General features: G+C 34.9%; 2 protein-coding genes across 2 annotated transcripts; one reads left to right on the top strand and one right to left on the bottom strand.

The window, feature by feature from the left end:
- Nucleotides 1–4: 4 nt before the first annotated feature.
- Nucleotides 5–971, bottom strand: LOC132617151 (uncharacterized). The gene is made up of 2 exons (XM_060332095.1): nucleotides 372–971; nucleotides 5–85 (listed from the first exon to the last, which is right to left on the bottom strand). The coding sequence occupies exons 1-2, from the start codon at nucleotides 969–971 to the stop codon at nucleotides 5–7; spliced, it is 681 nt and encodes a 226-aa protein (XP_060188078.1).
- An 851-nt stretch (nucleotides 972–1822) lies between these two features.
- On the top strand, nucleotides 1823–11402 carry LOC132617148 (uncharacterized). The gene is made up of 4 exons (XM_060332087.1): nucleotides 1823–2701; nucleotides 3046–3084; nucleotides 10498–11121; nucleotides 11325–11402. Exons 1-4 carry the CDS (start codon nucleotides 1823–1825, stop codon nucleotides 11400–11402), a joined length of 1620 nt encoding a protein of 539 aa, XP_060188070.1.
- The last annotated feature ends 4631 nt before the right edge of the window (nucleotides 11403–16033 follow it).

Genomic DNA, 16033 nt, shown 5'->3' with positions numbered 1-16033 from the left:
GCATTTAATCTTTTAAAATACTGGCCATGAAAACATCGGTCAAGACATTCTTTGACAGCAGAGAAGTCTTCAACAGCTTGAGAGCCTGTCAAGAAACAAGGAACTAATCAATTTTCAGTAGTATAACATGAAGAAGAAAGGAATTTTAGGAATTAGCCTGATTCTATAAGAATGGCATTTTAGGAATTAGCCTGATCCTATCTTGTTCCGTTCACATACAAGAAAGTTAAGATTCCAAAGAATCGATCTTTTATTTTGCACTGTTGAATCGATCTTTGATTAAACTATTTGTGATATTCCAAATCCACATTTCGGTGTGTGACATAATATTTAATTTAAGTTACGAAGACAGGAAATAAGAGTTTATATACCTCATCCATTCCAAGAGTAACAACTTTCTCTTTAAGTACCCCAACATCCTGAACACAGAATTCATTCAGCAGAGTAATGCTTGAAATAGTGGACATAGGCTTCACAGACAAGTCATCCAACACCATGTAAGTCACAACCCCTTTTACCAAACCTCCATTAGATGCTACCGCATTATCCGCAGCAGTTGCTACATATTCCATTTTTATGTTCATCAGATTTCCACAACGCTGAGGACAAGCCGTTCGAGAATCATCAGTCATGTAGTTATGGTAAGGACACTTGTAAAACTGTCTTATAACAGGGGAATCAGTGAGCAACAGAGGACTTGAAGTAGCATAGGCTGCTGATTGTGGTTTCAAGAGGATATCTTTGTCCTGATTTGGTTGAATATACGTATTATCCAGATTGTCGAGGCTCTCGTATAGATTACCCAAACAGCCAACCATCCCTTTGGTCGTGAGAAGCCTAATGACACTGCCTATTGGCAATGCCAGAATGTGAAATAGGAAATCAATGCATTCCTTGTTGGCCTCAGCAAACATTACTCTTTTCCTTTTGGAGTCGATGAGAAGTTTCATTGTCACTTTGGACTCTGCCATATTTGTGAAGAAATATATTGTACTAACAGGGGAGAAAAACAATTTTAAGCTTGTAAGAGTCGAAGAACATAAGTGCAATTTATATATACTCCAAAGAGCAGTGGATGCGTTTAAAATAGCATTGGGAATTAGAGAGCGTGCAACATATATTTATGGTGGATTCATTTCCAAGAAGGTAACTGAAATTGAATGCTAGACACTGATTGGTCTCAAGAATCTATTTATCTCGTTTTACTCTTCATTAGTCATGAAAAATGGGCTTATTGTTCAATCTAACATTTCACGGAGTACTATTTCGTATCTTCGTACTTGCATAGGAGTAAGTAATAACCCCCATTCCAAACCTCCACTACTTTATTTTTCGTAAGGTCATTTGTTAAAACAAAGTGAAAAAAATAAAATAGGATGTGCCTCTTCAGCGAAAAAATTATTTAAGCCTACGAGAAGTTTACATTTCCGTGTATTGTAACCATTTGATTACGATGGTAGCGTCGCGACTTCTATATGATAAAATAAAAGTGTCTGACTTTGGTACCAAAAACGTATAGTTATGTAATCATTTGTGAAATTCACCATGATTGAGAACAGTGAAGGTTATAAAATCTTTTGGTATGAATAGTGAAGGCCAAAGGGTGGCATAATTTACTTGGCCAAGTATTTCCCAAGTAAAGAAACAGATTATCGAGGCCAGTCAATTACAACATGCCTTTCCAATTTCCAAATATTTTGCAATTTTCTCTAATTCCCAATGCTATTTTAATTGAAGCAACTGCTCTATGGAGTACATATAGCACTAAATTACTATTCCTCCGGCATTGCCACAAGATATTGTGCTTTATTCCTTCAAAAATATGGCAGCATCCAAAGTGACAATGAAGCTGACAATCGACACAAATAGCAGAAGAGTTATGTTCGCTGAGGCGGGGAAAGAATGTGTTAATTTCCTGTTTCACATTCTGGCATTGCCAATAGGCAGTGTCATTAGGCTTCTCACTACAAAAGGGATGGTTGGCAGCTTAGGTAACTTGTATGAGAGCCCTGAGAATCTTGATACCAAGTATATTCAATCACATCAGAACAAGGACATTCTCTTGAAACCAAAATCTTTAGCCTGGAATGACTCTTCAATCCCTCTGTTTCTTCTTACAAATTCCCCTGCAATTGAAAGACAATTTTATAGGTGCCCTTACCATAACGATTATGTCACTGATGATCCTCGAACAACTTGCCCTTCGACCTCTGAACCTATCAATACAAATTTAACGTATCATCACATTCAGGGATCCGCTGTAAAAATTATTGATCATGTGAGTACTGATGGTCCTCGAACGCCTTGTCCTTCGAGCTCAAAAGTAAGAGCCAGAAAAGGTAAAAAGAAGAGAGAGACATTAAGAAAAAATGACTGCAAGTACGTGAGTGGGAGTAATCCTTCGTGCAGTGGAACTATGAATATGAATGTGGGATATGTCGCACCCCCTGCAGTGAATGTCACGTATACTTCGATTTGTGGCCGATCTATGAATACAAAATTGGATTATGTCGCACCCTCTGGAGAAAATGAGCTTGGATTGCATGGAGGTATGGTAAAGGGGGTTGTCACTTACATGGTGTCAGATGATTTAGTTGTAAAACCTATGTCCGTAATTTCAAGCATCACTCTGCTGAAAGAATTCAGCATCAAGGATGTAAGTTGTCTCGAAGAGAAAGTTGTTACTCTGGGCATGGATGAGGTATGTAAACTTGTACCTTCCTGTTGTACATATCCTTACTTTTCGGTTCTAACAATGTACTCCATCCGTCTCATTTTGTTTGACGTCAAAATAGTTATTCTTTGACTGTAATTTTTTTACATGTCTTTTGAATATTTTAAATTATTAATTATAGCAACTTATAGCATTTTTACATAGTTTCCATGAATTTAAACTTTATTTCGAAAAATTTAAAACTTCTACAAACGGTCAAAATTAAGATTTTTTGCACCGTCGGTGTGTGTAAGTTAAATGCTATTCCACTATCTTCCTTTCGTGCATTAATTTGTCAATGTCTTCCTTTCGTTTATTTCTTTGCTTGACAGGCCCTGAAGCTGCTGAAGTCTTCGCTGCAATCGAAGAGTGTATTAACCAGTGCATTCATGGACAATATAAAAGAATAAATACCTTTGCTATTCCCTGACTGAGAATGGAACTGAAGGATACTTTCCTTGGTTTTTCTCTGGATTGTGTCCTCTGCTTCGTTTATTTTTCGGGTGCAGTATTGTTGTAATTGTTTATCTGTGAAGTGGAATTTATAAAGTTCAATCACGTCCTTGGAGAATGAAATTCACTCGTTGATAGATTAGAATAACCTGGTCAATTTTAGATGCGGTGCCGTCCCAGACTATCATAGGCAAAACTATGCATTATTGAATCAATTTTATCTCTGGTCTCTATTTTGTGACGTAATCTTTTGTTTGTTCCTGATATATTCAAAAACAAAATTATCATGTTCATAGTAAATTATATTTCTGTTTCGAATTCACAGCATTAGGATGAGCTTTAAGGTGCCATTACGGGCTCCTATGCACACTTCCCTTCTTAAAATTTGTTCTGGCTCCTCTCCATTTTCTTCTCTCCCCATTTTGTCCAATGCATATTTGGATGAATAACATTAGTTATTTTTTATTTTTTAAAGGTCTGGGTTAAATTAATTTATCAAATATCTGTTACCAAAATTGAAAGGATAGATTTTGATAAAGTGAAAAATGTCTCTCCACAAGTTGTAGCGCCTTTCCTCTTGAAATGAAAAGGAAAATATAAATGATTTTGCAATTATGTTTCCCCTATCTTCTCATAAATTAATAATCTTAAATTAGTTTATGAGACTTCAATTTTTTGTAGCAATGATACATATTTCGTAACTTATCATTTACTATTATGCTATGCGAAATCAAATCAAACAATAACAATATTATTAATCACAACAAATAATACAATCTACTCATTTAAATAGTGTATTTAGAAAATATTATAATACAGTAGTACAATATTATAAGATGATACACATTCTTAAAAATATTCCTTTCGTCCCAATTTATGTGATACCTTTTATTTCTTAAGAGTCAATTTTACAAGTAATATTTAAAGTTAAATTAGATTACGTCAACATTTAAAAATTTGTATCTGTGTGACCTAAAGGACATAAGTTTCAGTCTTGGAAGCAGCTATTAATACTTGTATTAGGGTAGGTTGTTTATATCACGCCCCTTAGGATCGATGCGGTCCTCCCCAGAGCCTGCTAAACCGAGATCAAACCAGGGCTGCCCTTTTTACTTATTTAAAAACTACACAAAAAATACTAAAAATTGCAAATTTTATCATATCAATGTGTTTAAAATTATATTACTCCCGCCGTCCCAATTTAAGTGTCTTAGTTTAACTGAGCATGAAGTTTAAAAAATAAAGAGAGACTTTTGAATCTTTTAGTTTTAAATTAAAAATGTGTACAATGTACTAAAATGTGCTTTGAATCTTGTGGTTATCAAACTTGGCATACATGATGCTTTAATTATCAACTTACTAAATATAGAAAAAGATAATTTATTTGGGACAGACTTAAAAAAAAAAAAGTAAGACACCTAAAATGAGACGAAAGAGAGTATCATATAATTTAGTATCTGTTAAAATTTGTACTCCTATAATTTAAGTTTTGCCATGAAAATTAAATATTTTTTATTTTATTTAAAATTTTGAAGTTGGAGTTGTATTTTAATTTTTATGCCAAATTTTGATTTCAAATAAAATGAAAAAAATTCCAAGGGATCGTAAAAAAGTCTCCTGGCCAAACGGTCCTGGTGCCACATGTATTTTAAAAGAGAGTACTATACAGACAAGTTGTAAAAGTTACTGGCGCCTGTGTTCTCTCTCACGTCTATCAAATCGCCGCCTGATGTCGCCTGAACCATTCTCCACCACGCACCATCTGATGACGCCTCTCATGATCAGTTTATCAAACACTTTCTCTGCCATGGAAGGGACAAATCGGGCAAGAGGCGGGATAACAATCGACCTAATGGATATATATTAGAGCGGTGCATATTAACGGTTAAATCAATAACTCAAATTAATTGAGATATTGGGTTAATAATTCAAGTTAATGGATTATTGATTCGGATATCGGATGGTGCCGTGATTATTGACTTATTGGATCGGATCACGGTTTAGCCAATATTGTTAACGGGTAAACCGATTGTTGACATCCAATTTTGTCCCTCTTTTATTTAATTTACTCGGGTTTCTAAATTTACTGACGAGCTAAATACTTTATTTTTCACAATATTTTATTGCTACTACTATTAATATTACTACTTTTATTTTCAACATTATGAGCATTACTTTATCACCAATTTTAAACGGTTTGTCATCGTTTCATTTTCGGGTTTGGAATCGTTAAATTAATTACAAGATAACACTTTGTAAAATCTTTATTGTCTTTACATAGTATATATTGTACTAGTTATTAAATTAGAAGCCCAACAATAATTAAATAAAGGAGGAAGGATCAACAATTTTCAGTCAAATTAATGACCCGAAATACAAATACAATATTATTTCCCTACCCAAATAAACAACCCATATTTTCAGCCCACACCACAATACCCGGTCCAGCCCATACCTTGCCCGACCGGGCCCACTACCTAAATTAAAACCCTAAACTCCCTACTCCCTTTCTCTTTCCTTTTCTTTTCTCCTTCTTCAGCCGCTCCCCTTTCTCTCTCCTTCGTCTCTCTCCCTCTCACGTTCTCTCCACTCTCCTCTCTCTTCACACTCACGCCTCTGCCAAAACCCACGCCTGTCCCCCGCTTCCTCTCTCTCATACGCTCCTCCCCTTTATTCAATACGAAGCAAAACCCTATAAAGAAGGTCGAAGTTGAATGGTTAAGAGGAGAGAAAGGAAAGGAGATCGAAAAAAAGATCTGGAACCAAAAATTCCCTACAAATACAAGTTCTAACCATCAAGATTACTGGGGGAAAAGATCAGCCAACGATTACTCTAATTCTTGGTTGGAAAATTTGTTACTTTAATCGATTTCTTCGAGTTCGAGTACGGATTCGAGACCTCGACGATCCCCACTTCACTGCACCACGAACAGGTACAATCTGATGCTATTTAGGTTTTTTCGTCTTGTGAAATTTTGTTAATCGAAGTGCTGTTAGTTGAAATCCTGTTCTTATTGGATATTTGTTGGTTCATTAGCTATTAGGTGTGATTTATCACGAATCTTGATTAGCTGGGGGCCTGTTTGGTTAACCTAGATTAATCAACACATTTTAGGCTCGGATTATGCTATTTTGATTTTTGTTTGAGTGCAAGCTAATTTGGTCTGAATCTCGTTTGCGATACACTTGACGGTTCATAAGTATGACTAAAGAATGTTATGTTTTGTTGTATCTGTTCTTACAAGTGTGATTACATGAACAATGGGTCTGCCTCAAGCTTAATTATTATGGTTAAGTTGTTGGTTGTCGACGATTGCGTGAATTATACTGGTTCATTCAGGGCAGGTTCTGTTATGATTTGGGTAGTGTCCTATGGACTCATATAGTAGAGAATGCTTAGGTGCAATAAAGGGTTAATTCTAAGTTTTATTGTTTAAGTGTATGATGAATTCTGCTTAGAATAGGTTCGTAAGTTCCATATATATTCAACATATAAACTGGTTGGTTAGTTTTGGTCTTAATGTATGTTAGCATATGAGTTAGTTCTATCTTAGTTTATTTATCTGTGTTAGCATTAGCATGCAGTAATCGAATCCAGTTGGTCAATATGCATTATCACATGCCTGTTTGCTTATTCGAAACAACGATGAACTTGCTCTAGCTTCAACTATTGGGTCCATAGACCGTCTTTGTGATAGGAGTTGTTGGGATTGTCTGTATGATATAGCTTATTGTATTTTTTGCTGTGTTGGTTAAAAAAATGGAATTGACAAATGATTTATGCTCGGTGGATATCCTGTAGTCCCCTTCCCCATCTCAGTCTTTCTAGGCTCAACAAACCAGTCCTGAAATCCTTCAAAATGTTTCATACTTGGAAGTTGGCTTGTTAAGTAGTTATCTTTGATTCTGCCCACTCTTTCCCTCTTGATCTCGATCTATGTTTAACTAATTTATAGCGCTATCTGAACTTGGGAAGTTATACGAAGTTGGGTTTGTAGTCTGCTTTTTCAACGCTTGCCCTATGAGAAGACTGTTTCCCTGGTTTCTTTATGTGTAATAGAAATCATGCCTTTAGTATTTTATTTTGGATATACGACTATTTTTTTGAGGCATGTGTTTGACTGGGATTTCTATGTTTTAAGAATCATGTTCGGGGTGTCGTTTCCTCAAATCGTTAAAAGCGAGTGTAAAGATCATGGTCCGAACATTTGCAATCTTCTATACAAGTTAAAACTATGATCATGGTTTTTATGTTAAAATGTGTGTTAAATGAAACGTTCTTGAGCTGGTAACACGCTGACTGAGAGTAGTCCCCTGTTTTAATAAAAAATCATTAAGTTGTTGTACTGCTATTTTCTGAGTTGCTACCGTCTTCTGAATTGCTGAATTTACCGAATTACTGTTTGTAACCTTCTTGTCATTCATGTATTTTTATCTGCCCATTATGATCTTTTTTTTCATAATTAGCTGCTTATCGCAAGTTTTTAGTAAATTTCCTCTCTAGCTAAATTAGCTTCCCTATATTGTTTGTGCCAAAATATGATGTTTGTTCTTCATGTGTCCTTTGTTTAGTTGAAGTTTATGTTAGATTAAGTTTGTGTCGTTTAGGATATGTATGTGAATGTCGAATGATAGTTCATTTACAGGGATTTCTTCTTTATTTTCTTTCTTGTAAATCATACGCCATTTAGTACTTAGTTTATCTTCATTATCATTTCAAGTTCAAGTAAAATCAGTCCTTTAGTTATTGCTCCCCTGCATTTTGCGCCATTGTTTAGATTCGGAATTTCTTTAGGCATTAAGTATGAGTTTTGATCCATTTCTTCAATTGAATAAGTCTGCTCCTAATTCGAAGTGTAGTAAAATGGGTTCTCCCAAATCAAGTGGGGTCTGGTGATTTAGGATCTAATGCTTGTTTAATGTTCATCACCCGTAATGGCTATTCTTCTATGGTTGTTTCCTTTTCCCAGAATCTTTCTTTTTCCCTTGTTCGAAAAATCAAAAAGTACCTAGTTCATTTTGTGACCCTTTTTTTATTTTATTTTATCACTCTTTAAGCCAAATTCGTGATGATTCTGTGCTAAAAAATTCTTAGCATACGCCTTATCCTGTATTCGCTGGGCTTTGATTGTGCTTATTTTTTGTATGGTGTTGTATATGGTCTGGTTATTACAGTGAATGTTGCACAGGGTATATTTGGATGTTACTGTTACGTGTCCGTTAAATAGCAATGCCAGCCCTTTGTTTGATTGCTGACCATAAATCTGTTGCTGAGCATTCATAGACCATTTTCTTATTGCCTAACTTTCATTTGGCCGATACATGTGTAAAGCATGGAATCAATTCCATTCTTTCTCAATTTTGTGTTCATTTCAATTATTACATGAAGTCATTCTTATTACTTGGACTGCCTATGTTTTCCCTTTGCTAATCCCACTTTTCTTTTCTTTTCTTTTCTTTTGCATGACACACCGGAGCCGAAGAGTCTCATTGTTGAGACTCAACGACACCGCTACCGCATGGAATCCGCAACCATATACTAAATTCGCTGGGCCGAAGCCCAGCTGCAAACAGATCATAGCAGGCCAAATGAACCAAACCCATTTACATTATATCTACTCCTCAATTTTTATTTTTGTGCGCATTTAACATGTATCTTATGACTAACATTTGTGCTTGTTAATTAAGATAAACTTTAGTAACATTAAGAGTTGTAATTTAGTAATGGGTAGTTAATTCACAAATTACATTCACTTCTATTTTTAAAACTATTTATAGTATCTATAACATTTATTTGAGTAATTAATTTTCAAAATAGCATGACTACATCTTTTGGCTAGGGGAATCATAATTTATGCTTACTATTTTAGAAGTTTAAAACGTCACAAATCTTACACCAACGTTAGCTTATTCTAAGAAATAAAAAGCAAATTAGTTTCAACAGGTAACTTTTTCATTTTAGTTTCTTTTCAACACTTGAGATACATATTTGTCTAAAACAACCTTTAAAACTTTTATTAAATAACTCTTTTAAATTTTAGTCATTTTTCTCCAAATATATATAAACATCACTCATCCCATTTCTTTTGGTTTATTTATAATTAAACTCTTATTAAATCACTACATTTTCTACAAGTATTATTTTAAACATTACTATTACACTTTCGTTTAAAAATCAACAACATTTATAAGTCGTGTTTACAAAGTAACATTAGGCCTATTCTTTTATACAGCTTATTATTTTTACATGTCTTATTTCTAATAACATTATTACCTTTTACTTTAAAAAACTTTAGCTATATTTATAGGTTATTTCCCAAACATTTATAATACTATATTTACTCTTAGCCTAATTAATCATAAGTCCGGTCGGTTAACCATTGTTAATGGGTCTTAAAGGGTGTCTAATACCTTCCCTTTAGACTAATTGAACCCTTACCTAGAATCTTAAGTTTCGCAGACCTTAAACAGAGTTAACTTTAAACATAACTTTAATAAACTTTAGGTGTCCTAATTCACCATAAATAATTAGGTGGCGACTCCTTAACATAAACAAACAAAAACAGGAATCTCCAATATGTTGTACTTCTAACTTTAACCTCCGGGGTTAAAAATGGGGTGTGACACCGATAATCCGATAAATATTTATTTAATTACAATTTTACCCTTCCATATATAAAGTCACTTGACTAGATTAAATTCACTTGATTTTCACTTCATAAACTCAGTCTCTCAAGCGGCGATTTCAACTTCAGAAACCCTTCTCCTCCAACTCGCAAGACGCAAGCCCAACGTAAACTATCTTTTGCTTCTTCTACAATCTACATTGCTTTCAATTCTCACTCTTATTTTTGTATTTTTGTATTTCTCTGGTGATACTAGGCAAGTTATTGCTAACTAATGTTATGTAAATGCGTGAATAATGTTTCTTATTTTCCTTATGCATTGGTGTTTGCAGTGACAAGTTTGATAAAATCACACCTTAGTTTGTCCAATTTTGTTTATGTTCTTCATATTTCAATTGTATTATTTTGTTCAGCATAGTCTTAGGAGCTGAAGCTACTTTCAGTTTTGAAATGGGTTCTTGGTTCTTGAAATTTTAACGGTTAAACTGATAACCGAATCGATAATAAATAATAACCGATTAACCGATAATCTATTAACCAATATCTTAACTATTTTTTAACGATTTAACATGTCTACAAATCTATAACTGATAAATTAAATCGATAACTTCCAAACCCGAACCGAACCGACCGATATGCCGCCCTAATATATACAGCAAACAAGCTCATTCTTTCTTACGTTTTGCTTTTCTCTTCTTGCTGCAGCCATCTTGCTTCTGTTTCACAAGTATGGCAGTGTCCAAAGTAACAATGAAACTTCTCATCGACACCAAAAGGAAAAGAGTCATGTTTGCAGAAGCGGGGAAAGAATGTATCGATTTCCTATTTCACATTCTTGCATTGCCAATAGGCAGTGTCATTAGGCTGCTGACGACCAAAGGAATGGTTGGCTGCTTGGGTAACTTGTACGAGAGCCTCGACAATCTAGATGATACGTATATTCAACCAAATCAGGACAAGGACATCCTCTTAAAACCAAAATCAGCAGCCTACGCTACTTCAGGTCCTTTGTTGTTGCACACAAGCTCCCCTGTTAACAAACAGTTTTATAAGTGCTTTCAGCATCTTTACATGTCTGATAATCCAGGAACGTGTTGTCCTTCGTGCAATAGAACTATGAACAAAATTCTGGACTATGTAGCACCCGCCGTGGATAATGAGGTAGCTTCAAATGGAGGTTTGGTGAAGGGGGTTGTAACTTACATGGTGTTGGATGACTTGTCTGTGAAGCCAATGTCCACTATTTCCAGCATCACTCTGCTCAATGAATTCTCCGTTAAAGATGTTGGGGTACTTAAAGAGAAAGTTGTTACTCTTGGAATGGATGAGGTATTTACGCTTGCTCCTTTCTTGTGTATTTCAACTGTATGTTCAATTCTTATCTTGTTTACTTCACATCTATATATGGCTTCAGACTAATTATAGAATTTTATATTTCAGTTTGATTTAATCGGTTATAGCAGAAGCATACATTTACTACCATTTTTTTGGCATTAAATCCTTCCTTTTGTATTTGTTTCCTGTTTTGCCAGGCTTTGAAGATGCTGAAGACTTCGCTGCAGTGCAAGAGTGTCTTGACCAGGGTCTTCATGGACAGCACAAATGAATAAATGCCTTTGCACCCATTCCCTATGTTTGTGAATGGAACTTCCCTCTGTTTTCCTGGATGATGCCTTTTTGCTTACTCTACAATGCATGTTGTTCTGGATGGTGTCTTTTGCTCATCTTTTTGCTATGCGGGCTTGTTTTTGTTTTTCCATCTTTTATATAGACTTATGTATTATTTTCAATCTTGTCTTTCTTTAAAGTGTTATTCGTACCTTGGATTCTTTGCACACTACCTAGGTTTAATTTTGTTGAGTTTTTTGATATTGGTGAATGAGAAATGATGGGATGAAAAGTGAAGGGAATATAAAAGGTCCCTTTTGCTTTGGGAAATGTAAAAGGTTCCTTGTGATTTGGTTAAAGCATCTGTCCCACATAGGAAAAAAAGAGAAAAAGAGAGGTGTACATATTACATTACACCTTCTCTAGTTGCTAAAAGGGTTGAGGGGGAAAGGACCCCACGCGCCGTCGTCGTCGCTCGCTCGACTTTGGCTTTGGCTTTGGCTTTGGCTTTGGCTTTGGCTTTGGCTTTGGATTTGGATTTGGTCGTTAATGGCTATAAATTCCAGTTAATATTCGGATTATTACTTACGAAATTTCTGAAATACTCTATTCTTCTACTCTTCTTAAAAGTTTTCTTTTCTGTGTGATATACTGCCATTGAGTGGTTCGCCGCTACCAGAATTTGGAGTACTACTATTTTGGTAAGATAATCGTTCTATCCTGGGAGGGGATATTCCATCAACCTCGAGTACTGTGAGGGGAATAATTTCCTTAAGGACACACTTTGAACTAAGTGGGCTCGATTATGTTCTGAATATATTTTTTCTAACACTGTTTCTGTTCATTTGTCCTGTCACACCCCATTTTTACCCGGAGGTTAAAATTAGAAGTATGACGTATTGGAGATTCCTATTTTTTGTGTTTGTTGTTAAGGAGTCGCCACCTAATTATTTACGGTGAATTAGGACACCTAAAGTTTATTAAAGTTATTAGGTTTAAAGTTAACTGTGTTTAAGGTCTGCGAAACTTAAGATTCTAGGTAAGGGTTCAATTAGTCTAAAGGGAAGGTATTAGGCATCCTTTAAGACCCATTAACAATGGTTAACCGGCCGGACTTATGATTAGTTAGGCTAAGGGTAGATGTAATATTTAAATATTTAAGAAAATATCTTGTAAGTATTGTTAAAGTTATTTAAAATGAAACTTATAGAAAATAGTAGTTGCATAAAAGAGTTTAGTTAAAAATAAACTAAAAGATGCAGGATATGTAATGTTTACATGTATTTGAAGAAAAAATGAGTTATGCCGACTCATAAAATCAGAAAAAAAGCTATTGTAAAATTAATATTAAATAATTTTAAAAGTTTCATAGAAAGACTATTAGTTTAATGTGTATTGTACGAATGTTGTTTTAAACAAACATATATTTCAAGTGTTTGGAAAGAAACTAAAGTGAAAGAGTTATCTGTTAAATTAGTTTGCTCTTTTATTCCTTAGATTAAGCTAATCGCTAGTGTAAAATTTGTGATGCTCTGGAAGCATATCTGTCTTTCTAACTAACAGATGACAAACTTATGAGGACAATTAAACTCCGTTTAATTTAAGATCTAAATTCGCTAATTGAGACATCCTAATATAAATAGGCTCGGTTAGAATAAGCAGTTAAATAATTATCACAATCACTCAGCTAGATAAAATGTCAGTCACACCAGACACATAACAAGCATCAAAAAATAAAAATGAGATGACTAAAGCTACATTTGACTACCATAAGAGTAAAGTTTTCAATGGTCTGCCGTTTGGCTAACCACTCTCTTTGTTCTCTGGTCGGATGAAGGTCGAGGGAATGAGAGCCGAATAGCAAGACACGTGCAAAGTTCAAATGCCGTATAGTCTCAAAATGAGACTGTTCGGATAATGAGTCTTTATGAAGACTCCATTGCGCTCCGAGGTGTACATGTAAAAAGAAAGATAAAGATTAGCATAAAATTATCATATGATAACTCAACATATTTCACTAGAACGCGTACGAAAGAAATGAATCTTGACGATACTATGAAACATCAGCTTATAAATAGGCTAAAGCTCCAACTTAAAGCCAATTCATACCAAACAAAAGGGCTGCTGCCGTTAAACAACAGCTGAACCATATATTTCTCACCAAGCCAAATTCCCAAGATAAGAGTGTATATCAATCATTAGTCTAAAATTTTAGTAATCAAACTTAACTACTTCAATCGGCATTTTTCGACAGAACAGGACTAGTATGCAATTGATAAACAAGGCTAAACGTGTATAGTATACCGGTCATACATATATATACACATAATCAATATGGTATACTTGGCAATATAAGAATCACAAAATTGAATATGCAATAACGCGACGGATCTGATCAAAGTGGCGACTGCACAGCTTGAACATGCTATGGCTGATCCTCAAAATGCAGCAGTAAAGATAACAAAATGCAAACAGCAGCTTCAGTCCAAAGAATATGACAACAAAGATTAGAAATGAGGAAAACTAAGAGGTCACCACCATACTGTTCCGAATGCTGCGATTTAGTTTATGTTCAGAAAGAACACAAGGAAACCGCAACAGTTTGGAACTTATAAGTCAGTTCCATTTACAGTGGGTAATACAAAATCAACTCATCAGTGGTTCCTTAGATTCATAAAGAAGGAAAGAACAACAACTAACAGAGGAAACAATTCTATGGCAACACTATGTAGTTTAAAAAGCAGCAAATAACAATGTTCTGCCCTAGATTTCCAGCAACAAATAACTGATTTTAAAGGCAGAAATAATTGGTTCACGCCCTAACACAATAGTTTAAATTTAGCAACAATGCAGCAGTCTTTTAGTTCTAAACACTGACTCAAATAAACCCTTTAAACACTCTGTTTTCCTCTTAATCTCAGCTAAAAGTCCAGGCCATAAATGGCTAATCTCATTTAAGGACAAACCAAAGAACCATAAAATGAATAATCAGCTCTAAATAAAACACAAACCAAACAACAAACTGAGTAGGACGATAGGGCTGCATCATGGTCAACTAGCACATTCAACAGAAGTGAAATAGCCAAGACAAATCATGTAGAAATCACTATACAGAACAGATGAGTTCAAAGACAATTTAAAAAAAATGTGGGTATGAGCAGGAGGGAATGCACAAGTGCATACATATGAAATTCATATCAAAAGACTTTAATGACACCAAACAGTAATAACCAATCAAACACATACTCCTTTGAAGGGCAAAGAGGGATAATAACAACAACTGTAGGCAAAGCAAAAGGGGAGATATAACTAAACTGTAAACTCTTTGAAACCATGAAGTTTCAAACAGGAACATCACCTAACGCACAAATGGTTCCACCGACACTGAACTAATGCAGAAAACAGTAAATAAAAATCACAGTTGCATCATCATTCTCAAACTGAAGTCACAACTTAACAGAGAGTAAGAGCATAGAAATTAAGAACATGATAAGTGTTTCACCCGTAAGCCCTCTCCTAGGTTTCTTGAACTATTCTTTATTGCTTAGAAGATTACTTCAGTTCAATTACCTTCTCAGTGATCATACAGGACAGTAAAGGTTGTTTAGCCTTAGCATGCTTTCCTTCTAACTATTAAAAACACGAGACGACTTCCTCGTGTCCATCCAGTTAGCAGAAAAAGTATATCAAACCTCTTAACGACACATATCAACTAGAAACAAAGACCTCTGTCTATTAGTGTTAATCTGAACATTGCTCTAAGATGTGATCACATGGCTTAACATGAGCACCAAGGAAGAAATCCAAACAGAGATAAAACTAGTTAAAAACTGCCTAAAACTAAGCCATAAATCTGAGAGACGGTGAAAAATGCAGTGGAAGTCAAGCAAAGTAATGAAACAACAGCCTACTCAACAGAAACGAGATACAAATTTTGAGTAAATGCAAACCATCAGTATGCCTATGTACTACTTCAACAAACTGAAGACCCGGGACACAAAATCGATGTAGAAAACATGAAAGGCGAACTATCCATCCTATATTTATGCATACCAATATAAGATAAACCAACCAACAAACTAATCTAACCAAGGAACTACTCATGCTCATCGACATCGTTTCGGATAAAAATTCAAAAGACTAAACTTTAAATTCCAGCTTCAGCCAAACACTTCAAATTCGAAAAAGGAAATAAACTTCAACAAATGTATCTTATACTTAGCATGTGTATTCATATTCACAGAATCGTATTAATCAATAGAAAGCAACAAAGGCTGCAAACAATACATTTTGTACTACGTAGGAACTTGTCTTAACAGCAACGAATCAACAAAAAATGGAAATAGGGATAAGGATTTTACCTGTTGTAGGTACAGTGAACATGGTACGGTGGTCGTGAATCTATGCTCGAACTCGAACGAACCCGATTAAAGTAATTAAAACGAAGAACTAAAAATAGAGTAATTGTCGGTTGTTCTTGTTCTTCAAGGTGCAAGCTTTACGTTTTTTTTTTGTAGGGAGATTTTTCATTTTCCCCCCGATCCTCCTTTTTTAAGAGCCTCAATTCGCCACAGATTTATAAGGTTTCGTTTGGTTCAAGAGAAGAGAGAGAGGAGCGTATGAAAGAGAGGGA

The sequence above is a fragment of the Lycium barbarum genome, chromosome 1 (assembly GCF_019175385.1).
Source record: "Lycium barbarum isolate Lr01 chromosome 1, ASM1917538v2, whole genome shotgun sequence".
In the NCBI taxonomy this organism is placed as follows: domain Eukaryota; kingdom Viridiplantae; phylum Streptophyta; class Magnoliopsida; order Solanales; family Solanaceae; genus Lycium; species Lycium barbarum.
This window is presented reverse-complemented; position numbering and strand designations above follow the sequence as displayed.